This window comes from Emiliania huxleyi, assembly GCF_000372725.1.
Source record: "Emiliania huxleyi CCMP1516 chromosome Unknown EMIHUscaffold_170, whole genome shotgun sequence".
Taxonomy (NCBI): domain Eukaryota; phylum Haptophyta; order Isochrysidales; family Noelaerhabdaceae; genus Emiliania; species Emiliania huxleyi.
This window is the reverse complement of record NW_005200880.1, coordinates 65260-80292: the sequence shown is the minus strand read 5'-3', so window position 1 is coordinate 80292 and position 15033 is coordinate 65260. Positions and strand designations below refer to the sequence as shown.

The window sequence follows — 15033 nt, the reverse complement described above, 5'->3', positions numbered from 1 at the left end:
GCTCCTCTCGGCTCCTCTCTGCTCCTCTCGGCTCCTCTCGGCTCCTCTCGGCTCCTCTCGGCTCCTCTCGGCTCCTCTCGGCTCCTCTCGGCTCCTCCCGGGCCCTCCTGGCTCCTCTCGGCTCCTCTCGGCTCCTCCCGGGCCCTCTCCGGCCCTCTCGAGCCCCTCTCGCCACCCCGCGTATCAGGGTGCGGAAGCACGGTCGATGTCGCCAGCCCTCTCCACGCCGCCCCCGCGCCGCCGCTCGCTCTCGGCGCACTCCCTCGAGCCGGCGGCGCGCCAGGCGAGCGCGCGCCTGAACGACCTGCTCGCGAAGGCGGGTGCGCCGGCGCCGCCCGGCGGCTCTGGCGTTCGGCGGCTCGAGCTGCAGTCCCGTTCGGCGGCGCTGGTCACCTGGTCGCTGGTGCTCGCTGTTTGGCGGGTGAGGAGCCGAAGAAGAAGAGGAGAGGGGTGTGAGAGGGGTCGAGGTGTGAGCAGGTGCTCGCGATCGGGCTGACTCTGGCCGCGTATGTGTCCGAGTCCTTCCAGCTCACCTTCGAGGGAGCGGTGGCCGCCGTCCTCGAGGCCCCGCCACCGGGGAGGGGAACAGCGTCTCTTCACACCTGCGTCTCTGTGAGCAGGTGGCCGAGATCCTCGAGGCTCAGCCGGGCGGAACGAGGCGGAACGCGTACTCCCTCTACTCGATGACCATTGCGATCGGCGAGGCGGTCGGCACCAGCCACATGTGCCTCTTCGCGCTGATGTGCGGCGCGATGCCGCTGCTCTGGCTCGCCCTCTGCCTCTGGATTTGGCGCGTGCTCCGAGGGACGGGCAGGCGCCTCTCGGCCGAACCCCTCTCGGCTCAGCCTCGCCGAGTCTCCCCCGTGCAGGCGGGTCCCGATGGAGCGGCACACGTCGCACGCCTTCGCCTTCGTCGCGCAGACCGCGTACTGCTACAGCGCCTTCGAGCTCGTCGTGGTTGTCATCGTGATGTCCATGTTCGAGATCGGGCCGGTCGTCGAGGCGAAGCTCGCGCACGGGGGCCGCCTCCAACTCTCTTCCGGCAGACACTTCCTAGACACCTCCTAGGCGAAGCTCGCGCACGTGGTCGGCCCTCTCGACTGGATGGTGGCGCACTACTTTGCAGACTTCTACCCCGAGACCACCGTCTCGCACACGCACACCACGCTCTCGCTCAGCGCTGGCTTCGAGCCCGGCATGGCACTGATGGCGCTCGCCGTCGGCGGCCGCTCCTGCGCGGGCGGAGCCGCGGTATCGGCACGCACCACGAAGCGTCTCGGCACCGTCAAATAGGCGTCAGCTACTGCGCGGGCGGCTTCGTGATGGTCGCTCACCACCGCCTCTTGCACGAGCAAGAGATGACGCCCCAGATGGGCTCTGCGGCGTCGGCGCGCGCAGTGGGCGCGGACGAAGCTGCTGGCGAGCGAGCGCATGCGTCGCTGCCAGAGCGCTCGAAGGCCGCGTCCTTCGACGCCCCGTCGGAGCGCGCGTCGCTGGCGGGGTCGAGGCTCTCGACCGCGATGGTGTGAGGCGCGCCCCCACACGTATCAAACGGCGAAGTGTACATCATGATACGTACAGGATGGTTAGTGCAGGTTGCAGCATGCAGAGAGGTGAGAGGTAAGGTAAGGAAGGTAGCTTTCTCCACACACACAAAGTGGTGGGGCAAGGGGGGGCAACCCTCGCGTCTCCACACACCCGGACACGGCTCACGGGCAGGAGCCCCACGGCATTCAAAGTGCAAGCACTGGCCCGGTGCACGTGGGTAAAAACAAAAATGCGTTTTACCCTGCGAAAGACACTACTCTCCCCCCCCCGTCACTTGTCCCCCTTGGCGTGGCGCGCCTCTCCCCCAGCTCTCGGTATCGCGTACTGCACGAGGCTACCGTGGGCCCCGCCTGCGCGCTGGGGGTTCCCTGCCCTGTCGGGAAGCCTAGCTCTGAACCTGGGGTCGCTACCTAATGCGGGGCTCCTGGACGGGTGATGAAGTTCGCCTTGAATCTCTCGTCTCGCTTTCCCCCCGACTCGCGTCCGTCGGGGGTACTCCCTGCTCTGGCTCTCTGATCTCCCCCCCCCCCCCCCCTCCTTCCCTCTCCGGGATGAGAAGCGCGCTGCTGTCCCTAGAGGGGGGTCGGGTGTTGAGGGAATTGATTAGGCCCCATGTTGTCCGCGGTCGCCCACGGACGATCGCCGGAGTGGGCCGAAGGACAGAGGCTTGCCTGTGTGGGGGCGCGCGGGCGCCCACTCAGGCTCGGCCTCCGTTGTCTCAGCCTTCAGTTCACCTCTCCTAGCGCCCGGTTTTGCGTGGCGACCTTCATTTCGGGGTCGAAGGTGCTACACACACTTGCCCCCTGGTGGTCTGGCACTCGGCGTTCTCCCTACTGGGGTTAGGCTGTTTTTCTTTTATTTTCTGAATCCCCGCGGTGTTTTTTCTTTCCTGTGCTGTGAGAGAGGCTTGTAATGTAAGAATTCTTTCCTGTCAGTTTTCTTTCGCAAAATCCAAAAACGGGGAATGTTTGTCTCCCCATGATGTTTTTCTTTTTTGGCAGTAAGCGAGCACACACACAGAGGCGCAACAGCGTGCACTTACCAACAGTCGAATACGGGGCTGCGTGCAGCAGGCGCGGGCTCGGTCGTTGCCCAATTCTTCGACTCACATGTTCACTGCTGCGGTGTGTGCCCGGGGAGGCGCGGCGGCGGGGTGGATTGAGAAGGTCTCAGAGAGACTGCAGGCGTGCAGAGGCGCGCGCTGCAGTGTCTCTGACTGGGCTGCTGGCGGAGTGTGCGCGAGACGTCGTGGTGAGGCGGAGGGCAGGCTGTTGTTGCGGGGTGCAGGCTGCATCGTTGAGCGCAGTGCGTGCACATGGTGCTGTATGATGTGTGTGCAGGCTGTCAGGCTGTGCAGCAGACTGAGCAGATGAGCGCGCGTGCGCGCGCGCGCGGGTGCGGGCGTGCGTGCGTGCCTTGCGTGGTGCTGAATCTGCGTCGCGCGGCGCGTCCTGGTACAGCCGCTTGTGAGATGCCAGAAGCAGTGTGCAGAGCCTGCACAGGGCGCAAAAAGGCGAGGTAGTGCTGGTGAGGTGTGCTGCGGCGCGCGCGTCGCGGCGTGAGTGGATATGCGGCTGCCTCTGGTGGTGCGAGGGGCGCGTGGCTGGTGCGGGCGGCGCGGGACGGCCATGGGGTGCCAGCACAGAGCAGACGCACATGGCACAGCTCTGAAATGGCGCTGCGCGTGTTTGCGTGCGCGCGGGGACGTACGTGCAGTTTTCACGCGGTGTGCGTGGAGAGGGTCATGCAGGGCGCCGGCAGCGCGTGGCTCGGCGTGTGGGAGTGTTGGGGTGCCCGTAGGCGCGTGGGAAGGTGCCCGAAGGGCGATCATTTCGGGGTGCTGAAGGAACTGTTGTTCACAGCTTGGTGCACGTGGGTAAGCAGCCTGCCCCTCCCTCCCGACAAACCAACTCCCGCACACACACAATCGTACTCTGGCCATCGAATGACTCCGAATGACTCACTGTGTGTGCTAAGACAGAATCTCCGCAGACAGACAAAAGCAAAACGGGCCGTGCCGCGTTTGTGGTGTCTTCTCAAGCACTAGCATCCGGGCGCCGCACTTCGAGTGGGCGGGTCACATCTATGTGGGCCCAGTGCGCACTAGGCGCATATGCTATTGCTATCCTGCCCTATGGGAGGCAGAGGGATGGGGGGAGGGGGGGGCAGAGGTAAGGTGGGTGAGACTGGGGAGGACCTCAGAGATCCTCCATGGGGGTGGGGTCCGGCTCGAAAAGGTCAAAGTGCTCGATGCCGGTCCCGCCATCGCCGCCGACGCCGTCTCCCTCGTCCGCCTTGGAGGCGGAGGTCGTCGGGCGGGGCGTCTCGCCCGTCGCGAACCCGCCGCCGAACACGGCGTCGGCCGGCGCCGAGGCGCCGGCAGCCGTGATCAGGTCGGCGACCTTTCGGTCCCTGCAGGCCGCATCGATTTTGCCGCGCCGGGACGGCTCGTAGAGCTCGTTGGCGAGCCAGTCCCGGGCGACTCGTCGCCACGGAGCCCAGAGGGACCGTGGCGTACACCAGGTCGCCGAACCCGCTGCCCCCCTCGGGAGGCAGCGAGTAGGCGACCTGAATGTTGGACCCGGTGGGGTTGCGCGCCGCCTGCGTCGCAGCCTCCAGGCCCTCCATCACGAACTCGACGTTCTCGCGTAGCTGCGCGTGCGGGTAGTCCGCACGCTCGGCCTCGCTCGCAGCCGCCGCCGCAGCCTTCTTCTCCGCCTTGTTCGCCTTCTGCCGGGCCTTTTTGGCCCTGCGAGCTGCGTCCCGAGCATCCTTCTGCTCCTCCGTCGGCTCCTCCTTCCGCGACGCGGTGCGCTCGACGAACGAGCGCTCCGCCGCCTGCACCGGCTCGCGGTCGCCCGCGGCCTTCTCGTGCTTCAGCTCGAAGGTCGCCGTCCCGTAGCCAGGGCACTCATATACCTGACCTGCGACACACCTGCGAGCCTGGCGGCGATGAGACAGTCTTGCATGTGCGCGCGATGGCTGCTATTCCAGGGCCGTCGGTAGACTCGTCTACCAAATGGTCTACTGTGTACCCCCGTCTACCCCCGTCTACCGGTAGACGGTAGACGGGCCACCCCTCAGGAGAGCCGTCGAAGCCGTACGTTGAGTGGGTAGCGTGTAAGGTATAGGTAGAGTAAGGTAAGGTAAACACTTCTCCACACACACGAGGTGGTGCTGGTGGCAGGGGCCCCGGGCAAGGGGGGGCGACCCCCTCGCGTCGCCACACGCTAGACGACAGAGGAGCCCCACAAAACGAAAGCATCAGCAACAAATTCACACGAAAAAACTTCACAACAGAAGGCGGTCGCACAAAGACGTTCCGCAGAATGGAAGCAAGCGCTAGCGTCCCACCATGTTCCGCCTGGTGTCCAGAGTCGGTCGCGCCCTTCAGGGTGCTGACGTACACGGTACAGCGTGAGACGTGTACGAGCTACACGACCTTCGTACACTGATTTCGGATCACTGCTCTTGAGCTCACACAACTGTTCTTCACCTCCATCTATCTATAGCAGGAGCAAGCACGAACACACAAATAGACGGCAACACGCTCCTCTCTCTATGCACCTCGACTCGAATCCACAACACGGACACTGACCGACTGAACACAAGACAAGGGGGGAGGAGCAGAATGACATCACCGACGCATTGTCACAAGTCGCAAGAGTCTCCGAGGCGAATGTCGCCGACCTCCATGCTCTCCATAGCGGCGAGCACCTCCGAGACGAAGGTCTCGTCCCCGCCCGAGAGGGCCTCGGCAGCCGCATCGCTGTCGAGCATGGCCAGCAGCGCCTCCTCGTCTGACACCGACGGCTGGATCTGGAAGCCGCCATCTCCAAAGAAAGGCTCCAGGGTGGTGACGATAATGAGGACGTCGCGCTCGGCATGCTTGAGGCGAACAACCCGGCTGAACGCTCGGTGGGGTATGGTCACCTCCGACTCGTTCGGCGCCTGCTCGAGAGGGACGCCCATACTCGACAGGCCCTGCACATAGTGGCTGCCTTTGTTCGCCGTGATCGTCAGCATCTCGTCGGCCCCTGCCTGGGCGCCGACGCATGCCGCGTCGATGGGCGACATCTTCGAGCTCAATACCCGAGACAGGGCCTGGTACACCGGCCTGCGGTCATCCTCGCGGTCCAGCAGGCGCCACAGCATGCGTGCCAGCATGTGCGTGAGCGAGGCGTGTTGCAGGTCGCGCGTCTGATCGAAGCCGCGGATCGCGGCATATTCTGCCAGGTGTGAATTCAAGGTGTTCCAGACGCGGCCGCCGGAGAGGATGCCCACGTGAACGAGGCAGTGCGAATTGAATAGCTCCGACACAGCGGCCGGCATGTCGGAGACGCCGATGAACTGGCGCGCGAGCGGCATGTCGGGTTTGGCGGGAGCCGAGTCCAGCACCACCTCCTTGGACTTGATGTCCGAGAGAGAGAAGCCGAGGCGCTGTGCTGTCTGAACCGCGAATACGCCCAGATTGCAGCAGTTCTTCACTGCTGCGACTTCGAGCGTGATCTCGAGCGCCGTTCCCACCGCGGCGCGGTCGCAAAAGGCTCCAGAGACAGCAAACGACAAAAAGTTGGCGGACAGAGTCGCGAGGTGGGTAAAGTTGTTGGCCAGCGTCGTGATTCCCTCGATGGAAGGGTTCTCCAGCGGCACGGTGAGCACTCTGGAGAGAAACTCTGGTGCGGGAACGCTCGGGAGCTGCCATGAGCCGTCGGTGTTGAGCGAGGCGACGCGCCGTGGTGGAGGCTTCTGCAGGCCGCGGTGAGCCGGATCCGTCGACGGTTGCCATCCGATCAGCTTGCCGTCGGCTTGCTCACGGACGCTGATGCGCGACATGCCTAGATGGCAGGCGGTGTGCGTTACTTACCCCACCAGCTCGACGCTCACTACAAGTGGCCCCTTGCTTGTGGACATTTTAGCATTTAGGTTTGATGTGGCCTAAAGACGGGCGGGTAAGGTAAGGGTAAGTAAGGTAAGGTAAGGTAGGTAGCCTCTCCGCTTCTCCCCCGCCCGTCCGTGCGCGTCGATCGCAAAAAACAAACTCGATCGCGGGCGCTGTTTCACGTATGTAGTAAGTACGCTGTTAGACACCGCCGCCCGTTTGCTCACCGTCCACGCATCGTGCCCCACCGCCGGCCGCGTCGCCACCGCCAGATCCCCTCCTCGCTCCTCCTCGAACCTCCAATCCTGACGCCACCTCCTCACGCCCCTTCCCGCCACCGCTGCGAGCAGCCACGGGGAGCTGCGCGAGATGTACGGCACAATCGTGCACGCGGCGCGCCTTCTGCCACCGTGTGCTCCTAGGGTCGTTCTTTGGCACCCTCTTGCCTGTGAACAGGTCGTGCCCTTCTACCTAGGTACCGCCCTGGAGAGCTTGAGGGGGACGCTTGGGCCGAACTCGCGACAGCGACGTACCGCTCCGCCTTTGACGCGGCTCAGCGCCACGGCTTGGTGTCCGTCGCTGTGCCACTCTTGGGTGCGCATTTTGCAGCGTCGCGCTCCCGCGGGCCCAACACGCGCTTCCCCATCTTCGAGGGGGCGGCATATGTGTGCCCTTCTCCCTATCGCCTAGGCGCCGGGGCACGCGGTGCAGAGATGCCTGACGCGAGTTTCGCGCTCAAGGCGGCAGCGGAGGCGGCGGTCTCGATGCGGGCCGCGACTATCGCATCCTTTCCTGCTCAGCTCTGGCCGCGAATAGGCGGTTGTCTCGTGGCAGGGACTTGCGGCGGGTGGCTGTCGTCTCACGGCACGCTTTGGGGTGCAGACGAGCACCCTAGCGCACGCGCTGGCGGAGGCGATCGAGGAGGCGATGCACCGCGCCGAGTGGCGGAGCGAGATGGGTCATGGATTTGAGGCGGCCCGGCGGTTCAAGAGGGAGCCCTCGTTTGTGGAGGAGCACCGCGCGGCCGTTGGCTGAACGAACGCCGCGCCAGTCTGAAGCCGTCGTCTGCCACAGCATGTGCGCGATACCACTTGGACATTAGCTGGCAGGAACTGCCCCGGCGAGAGAAAGAAACCTTCCGTCAAATGCCACGTTGTGTGTGTGTGTGTGTGTGTGTGTGTGTGTGTGTTTGCGGATGGATTGGCGATTGCGCACCGCGGTCGCCGGGTGTCTGATTTCGTGCGCTCTCTAGAATCTGGCGCCGAGGGCGAGGCTCGCGCGCGGCGCGGCTCGGCACGAGGCCGTACTGAAGGCGACTGTGCTCTTTTCTAACTTTTCAACAATTCAACGTCAAAAGGTGGTGTGCAGGCTCGTGCTTACCAAATACGCAATAGCGCTGCTTGACTGTGAGAGCGACAGGGAAGGCGAGGTGGTGAGCTGAGAGGCTGGAGCGTCCGCGTGTGACCTTGTCGCGAAGTCGCGAAGCAAGTGCCTGGTCGGTCGCCTCCTCCCTGCTTAGAGATTTATCGGCGCCACCGACCGTGAAATGTACCGACCCACAGCCGTGAAATGCACCAGACGCATGGATGCAGTCATAACATGTAGGCCTTCTCTCCCAAGGTTTTGAGCAATAGCCGCAAAAGGCGCTACCTTCTTGGCACTTCATCGCGGACACGTCCAGGTGCCAACAAAGCGGCTTCCCAGCTCACCACATCGCATCTCCTGCCGCTCTCCTGGCCCAGGCCCATCTCAGTATCAAGCCTGAGCTGTCCCAAACCGTCCTTATCTTGGGTGATGAAGCCCACTGTGGCTCATACCAGGGCTCTTACGGCCTCACACACGCCTGTTTCACCCACAGACACCGCAGGCACGCACTCACACTTCACACATGCTCAAGCACAATCCCCGCTGGCACACACGCCGAGCTCTGCGCGAGCCACGTATGGGTGCCACCTACCCCCCCCTGTGCCTGCTGCGCCTCCCCCCCCCGGGCCCCTTCAACTTCTCCCCTCCACCACAGTAGTGGCGCCTGTCCGCCCCATGCGAATCGCGGCTCGCGGCTCGCATCTTCCGCATCTTGGAAGCGGCTCGCGGGCGCCCCTTACGCGTAGCTAGAGCGCGCCTCGACGCCGGCGGTCTGGCCCGATGCGCCGACAGCCTTGAAGATTGGCGTGCCCTTCTTCTCCGCGCTGTACCTGCGCACCCAAAACACCGGAGGCGTGGGACGGGTTGGCGAGGGCGGGGTGTAAGGACGGCAAGCGCGCGCACATGCGGAACAGGAACAGTCCGCAGCCGACGGCGGAGATCAGACGAGATTTATGGGCTGTGACTTTTTGCTCCCCCTTTTTGCTCCCCTTACGAGAGAGAGATTTTTGAAGACCACCAAGAAATCACGACTGCCACACAGTGATTTGGGCTCGGCAGCTTGTTAGCCCTCAGCCGAAGCTGGGGCCGGTCCCGTAGCCGAGAGAGCCCGCGCCGATGAGTTCGACGCGGTCGGGGGGGCCTGCGGAGAGGCCAGCGAGACGGCGATCGCTGTACTTCATGGGGGTCATCTCTTCCCTTACGTGACCGATCTGTCACTCTTCGGGCTCCTGTCCGGTGAGGGTGTAAGAGCTCCGGCGGAAGCCACCTCGTGCATCTCCAACAGCTCCTTCGCCTGGAGCTGCCGAACAGGCCTCGGGTGGTGGCGAAGCTTGCAAGCGAGGCATGCGATGCAGAGCAAGGCAAAGAGCCCCAGCACCCCCACGGCGGCGATGACGCCTCCTTCTACTATGAGCGACGGCGGCGGCGGCGAGAGCGGCGAGGGAGGCCGGCGGTACACGAGCAGCTCGTTTGGCTCTGACGCGAGGAAGAGGGTCGACAGGTCGGGCGAGAGCGCGACGCCCTCCGGCTGCGTGCCGCTGATGCGCTGGACGGCGCGCACCTGGGGGCAGGCGCGCGGGCAAGGCACGCTCGTTGGGTGGCGCGCGCAGGATCCAATACCTCTCAGCAGGACCCGGCGGGCCAAGGACGGCAGGCCCGGCGCCTGGCCGTCGAGGGTGACCTCGACGAGGAGGCGAGACTCTTGGGAGAGAAGGAGGAGGACGCGCTGCCGCGGCGCGAACCACGCGCCCGCCAGGTCGCTCACGTGCCTGCCGAGCACAGACGGTGCGTCGAAGAGGTCGGCGACCGCTCCGGTGGTGAGGTTGAGCGCGACGACGCGGATGGGCGACTTCTCCTGCGGATCTCGGGTGGGGCGACTGAGGTCTCGCAGCCGGAGATTTCCTCGGGCTGCGACGGGTGTGCGACGGTGCGGCGGGTAAGTGGATGATACTACTGATCGCTCTCCTGCACGGCGTAGAGCAGGCCCTGCTCGGGGTCGTACGCGACGCCCTCAAGCCCCTTGTTCCTCTCGGCGGGCAGCCTTGTGTCGAAAGTGTTGGCCGCGCCCAGTCCCAGCCGGGTCTCGAGGTGGCTCGCCGTGTCTCCCTCGGAGCTGCTGGCGGGCGGGAGTAGGAGGACGCTCACCGCCATCCGCCGCTCCTGCGCGATCGCAACTTGACCGGAAGGGAGGAGGGCGATGCCCTCGGTGTCCTCGAAGCCTTCGAGGAGGAAGGTTCGGCGCCGCCGCAGCACGGGAGGCGAGGCCGCGGAGGTCGCCTCGACCTCAACTTCGATTACCGCCGGCTCGCTGTTCACGACCGTCTGCAAGGTGGCCCGCCAGCCGCCCGACGAGAGGTCCTCCCACGCCGCCACTGCAACTCCGGACAGGTCGACGACGGCCGCGGCGCCCGGCCGCGGGGGAGGCACGACGAGCGTCGCAACATGCCGCAGGTCGCCGAGACCGAGCGCGGAGCCCGCCAGTGGCGCCGTCGGCGGTGCTGGTGGGGGTGCGTGCGCCACGCCGGTGTTTGGAGCGCCCGGGGTGCGGACGTCGAGCTCAGTCCATGCGCCGCCAGGGCTGCGGCCGAAGCTGCGCTGCGCGCTGTTCGCGCAGCACCCCGCCGTCTCGTCGAGCGGGCTGCCGCTGGCGTTGAAGAGGAGGACTACGTCGTGCCGACCAATACCAAAGGCGAAGCCGCAGGGCGAGTCCGCCCTGCACAGGAGGAGGTACGATCTGTTTGCGAGCGAAGTTGGGCACCCAGAAGCGCCGAGGGCGAGCCGGTCGCTGCGGTCGAAGCCGTGATCGTCAGACAGCACGAGGCCAAGCAGAGGCGCAGAACGGGTCGGGTGCGGATTGAATAGCTCGACCCAGTCGTCATGACACGGCTCTCCATCTGCACCGCTGGCCGCAACCTCGCTGATTATCACGCGTGGTTCAGTGCAAGCGTCGTCGTACTCGGCAGGAGGAGGAGTAGATGTGCAGGTGACAGCAGCCATGAGAGACGGTTGTGGTGCCCTACGAGCAGGCCAAAATGTGAGGAGCAGGCCGGCTGCAGCCGACGGAGTTGGAGCTGGTTGGAGGGAAAGAATAAAAAAGAAAAAATCCGCGCTTGAAGCGGGCCGACGGCCTATATCAGCTGGGGTGCGGTGAAAAAATGGCAACCGAGCTCTTCGTCTTCCGCCACTGCCTCCGCTCGACACCGCCACGCATCCACAATGCCGACCCGTCCCGACCGGAGCTCGACGACGCGCGGAACTTTTCGTCGGTGCCGCTCCCCGAGTGGGGCGTGCCATCCTACTGGTGCACTGAGGGCGGAATGTCGGCCATCGAGGACACTGGCCGCTGGCTCGCTAGGCTCGTGGATCCCGACGCTATTGTTAGCCTCGTCGCCGACGCCTCGATGCGCGATGTGGACTCGTCGCTCGCTCTCGCTCGTGGCCTCTCTTCAGAGGGCCTCGTCTCCTCGCAAGCCTCGTACCGTCCCGAGCTCTTCTCCACACTCGACCCAGAGTGGGGAGCGCCGCGCTGCTCCATGCCCGCGACGGCAGAGGTGGCGGCCGAGGCCGGCGCACGGCTCGCCTCGATCCCGCAGCCACCTGCAGAGAGCATTGACGCGCTCGAGCGCTCTTTGGGCGTCGGTGCCGCCGGCTCGCTCGCAGGCCTTCCTGCCCCGGCCGTGATGGCCGACGGCATCGCGGCTTCCGAGGGAGACAAGTATTACTCCTCGGAATGGCACCTGGCGGGCGGCGTGAATGCCTACAAGCGGCTTGGGCAGCAGCTCTTCTACGCGTGGGCCTCACGCGTCCGCTACCCGCTCCTCGGTGCAGGGCCGACTGTCCGCGAGATGTACGCGGCGCTGCAGTGGCAGCACTACGCGCGCGCGGTCAAGGACTTCAACTCGAACAAAGCGACCGACAATGCGTGGCTCGCCGCGGACCTGCTCCGCCGGCTGGGCGAGGAGGGCGGGAGGGCACGGCTCGTTGCCTATCTCGGCCACGACGGCAACTTGAACGGACTCGCCGGGCTGCTCGGCATTGACGCCTGGCTTGCGCCGCCCTACGCGAGCGGGCCTCGGGGCGAGTACATGCCGACGCCCCCCGGCTCGGCGCTCCGCTTCTCGCGCCCCGCCGGCAAGAGCGAGGTCGAGGTGAGCCTGGTGTACCCCAGCTTCGCCCCGTCGTCCGATGACCTTCTCCGCGACACGCAGCCGTCCCTCGGCCGCCCGCTGCAATCGACGGCGCCGCTGCTGTCGCTCCCCCTCCCCGAGCTCAGAGCGCGCGTCCAGGCCAACGCCGAGCGATTCGCAGGCGGTGGCCAGCCACGCTGCCTCTTCCCTCACCAGCCCCGCGCCTTCACCTCGCCGCGGCCCTTGCGCCGCCCCATGCCACCACCTCTTTTTGTGTGTGGAGAAGGTTCCCTTACATCACCTCACCTCGCCCTTACCTTGACTGTGCGCAGGCGCGGCGGCGTGCCTCCGCTCGTACGAGCCGCCAGCAGCGGACGCAGAGCCGGGCTGCTCCACCTCCCTCCCGCTCACGGTGGGCCTCGTGGTGGCCATTTGCTGCGCCGCCGTCTGCTGCATCGCGAGCGGCGTCCTCTACGCCCTGCGCTACCGCGCTCGCGCCTCGCGGCCGCGAGCGCCCGCGGTGCTGGAGATCAAGAGCACGCCGGCCCTCTAGGTCAGGTCCTGCACCTCGCCGAGACGGCGCCGATTGCCCGGCCCAACTCTTGGGCCCTCGACCTGCGGTGGCCACACTCTCGAGGTCTCAAGAGAATAAAAGCGGCGGCCCAAAACCACACACCGCACACGTACACGTACTCTACAGTCTGTTGCGGGCATTAAGAAAACAGGATCCCGCGGCACGCCGGGCCGTTTCTAAGCCTTTCCACCCACCCCAGTCCCCACCCACCCCACGCCGTGGTTTCTTAGCTTCGGCCGGCACCCCAGGTCAGCCGGGATCTATCTAGGAATTTTTAGGTAAAATGACAATGGGTATAAGCACTGGACCGATGCGCCAGTCAGCAGTCTACAACTAAGGTATCTGGGGAGCGGGGGAGGAAGAGGGGGAGGGATCCGACTGAGGAGGAGGCGGTGGGGGTGGAGGGTGGGGAGGAGGGGGGCGTGTCTGGGGAGATGGGGGATCGGGGGGGGGCGGCCGGCGGTGCCTCCGCGGGGGGGAAGAAGCGGGGTGTGCACAGCAAAGGGGGGCGGCGATTCAAAAGGCTGAAGGGAAGGGAGGGCTGAGTGAGTCTGGCAATGCACACGTGTCGTACGTCCACAAGTTGCTATGAAAATTCTACCGCCCGGCCAAGAACCCCCCCCCCCTTTCTCCCTTTCTGCCTCCTCCTCCACACAACGGAAGCACACACAGCACCACACGACCCCCGATGCTCTGATACAGGTGAAAGGCGGCGCTGTCTCTCAAGATGGAAGCAGGAAGCTTCCATCTCCCGGCGGTGGTTCGAATCCACGTGAGCCGAAGGTGAGGGGGAAGGTTTGCCTGAGATCTGAAGCTCACCCATTGAGGAAGTGAGGAACTGCTCGGCTCACCCCGATCATGCCGAACAAGCTCCTTTTGTAGCTCGATCGGTCACACCGCCATCGCCGTCGGGGAGAGGGGGGACGACACTGCTTCGGCAGCGTGCACCTCGATCCTGTACCGTGTTTGTTATGACCCCCCCCAATGAACACACCAGTGAGGGAGGGCGAGACGATCGGAGGGGTCCCGTACCATGCGAAATCGACCCTATCCGGTGCTCAAGTGCTCAAGGTATCTCCGCGGACAGCCAAAACGGGCCGTGCCGCGTTGTTGGTGTCTTCTCAAGCACTAGCATCCGGGCGCCACACTCGAGTGGGCGGGTCACCTATGTGATCCGCGGTTTTCCCGGACATTTCGCCGCGTTGGGTAGCGAGGATGGGTGTGTGACGCGGTCCACGCAGGCGTGTTTTCTGACGGCCGACCGTCAGTGCGCGGGGAAGCGCCCCTTTTCCGACTGCCCCGGCGGAGCCGTTCCGCTCGAGGGTTTCGGCTTTCGCGGGAGTGAGACCCATGCGTCAAGAACCCGAGTCAGTACTTACTTAGGTCGACAGTCTATTATAATCTATCTATGTATGTAGAAAGAGGAAACGAATCGGAACCCGGCTGTATCTGTCGATGGTCTATGCGCAGTCGACCTTGCCGGCGAGCTTGTAGTAGTGAGACGATTGCAGTTGGCCGCTGCGGCCGCCTTGAAATGTGTTCTGAACATTTTTGCAGTAGTACGCCTCGCCCTGGCCATCGTTCAGATTTGGGTAGTAGTCGAAGCCAAAGCACCCGTCCAGGGTCTTGCAGTGCGCAGCTGCTTCGCAAACAGTCAGCCTTTTCTGACTCGCGCCTGCTCCCCATGTACCGCAACCTCCAATGTACGTGTTGCCAATCTCGAGAAATCCAGCACCCACATCGGATGTGCGCGCCGAGAGGGCTTCACTTCGAGTCCCAGCCGGCCAGGGATCACAACAGGCTTGCGCTGGTGCCGGGGGCGGGCCGGATGGAGGCGGGCAGGGCGCCTCGGAGAGTCGGCGGCGGTCCGCTTCGGTGGCAGCGTCGGCGACGCGGTCGATGGACGACGCCTCGACCACATCGGTTAGTTTTGCGCCCAATGCCGACGCGGGGCCGCCCTTCGCCGCGTTAAAGCGCGAGAAGGCGAACTCGGTCGCAAAGGCGCTGTGCACTATATAGTCGGATGCCACGCCCTCACGTGGTCGTGAGCGGTCTCCTATGTCCGTCGCGTGTCGACTGTCGTGTGCGCGCGGCGATCGCACGTGTAATTCGGGGAGGCCTGCGCTGGCTGAGGCGTGACCTTTGGCAAAGATGACGACTTGAACATCTTTGAATGGAACCCGACGTACCCTTTCGAAACGTTTTGCATGGCTCCGGGAGAGGCATCGTCAGGAGAGGCGTCGTCGGGAGAGGCGGGGACCGAATAGGTCTGAGGCCAAGGCAGCGCCGAGGCAGCAAGGCGGTCCGAGCCCCCGCGTCTCCTACCTGAGCCCTATTCCATGGATGGTGGCGTGGAGCCTCCTACCTGAGCCCATCTCTCAGCTGGCTGAGTGTCTCGTGAGTTTGTGTGTCCTGTCAGCTCTGTGTGTCGCTCGCAGCGTGTCGTCGTCCTTCTGTCTCGCGTCCACCGCGTTGGTGTGTCCAGTCCGAGCCTGACTGTTCTTCACCTTTCTACCTAACCTAACCTAAAACACATT

General features: G+C 64.7%; 3 protein-coding genes across 3 annotated transcripts in view; 1 reads left to right on the top strand and 2 right to left on the bottom strand.

Moving 5' to 3' along the window:
- EMIHUDRAFT_456149 (hypothetical protein) overlaps nucleotides 1-1646 on the top strand; it is a 7656-nt gene extending 6010 nt beyond the window's left edge. The window contains exons 18-23 of the mRNA XM_005784287.1: nucleotides 185-403; nucleotides 478-546; nucleotides 621-790; nucleotides 870-1008; nucleotides 1075-1222; nucleotides 1294-1646. Of these exons, the coding sequence (XP_005784344.1) occupies nucleotides 185-403; nucleotides 478-546; nucleotides 621-790; nucleotides 870-1008; nucleotides 1075-1222; nucleotides 1294-1624 (1076 nt within the window). The 3' untranslated portion in view covers nucleotides 1625-1646. The remainder of the gene's footprint in view (nucleotides 1-184; nucleotides 404-477; nucleotides 547-620; nucleotides 791-869; nucleotides 1009-1074; nucleotides 1223-1293) is intronic.
- A 3405-nt stretch (nucleotides 1647-5051) lies between these two features.
- EMIHUDRAFT_442034 (hypothetical protein) lies at nucleotides 5052-6418 on the bottom strand. The gene has a single exon (XM_005784286.1). It carries the CDS (start codon nucleotides 6382-6384, stop codon nucleotides 5200-5202), a length of 1185 nt encoding a protein of 394 aa, XP_005784343.1. The 5' UTR covers nucleotides 6385-6418; the 3' UTR covers nucleotides 5052-5199.
- Nucleotides 6419-8531: 2113 nt separating this feature from the next.
- EMIHUDRAFT_468055 (hypothetical protein) lies at nucleotides 8532-10848 on the bottom strand (the record flags this gene model as incomplete). Its single annotated transcript, XM_005784285.1, has 4 exons — nucleotides 9767-10848; nucleotides 9477-9650; nucleotides 9253-9356; nucleotides 8532-8625 (listed from the first exon to the last, which is right to left on the bottom strand). Exons 1-4 carry the CDS (start codon nucleotides 10790-10792, stop codon nucleotides 8532-8534), a joined length of 1398 nt encoding a protein of 465 aa, XP_005784342.1. The 5' UTR covers nucleotides 10793-10848.
- Between the last annotated feature and the right edge of the window lie 4185 nt (nucleotides 10849-15033).

Bases quoted from the DNA above. Each gene is read 5' to 3' on its own strand.
- EMIHUDRAFT_442034 (XM_005784286.1), bottom strand. From the start codon at position 6,384: ATGTCGCGCATCAGCGTCCGTGAGCAAGCCGACGGCAAGCTGATCGGA.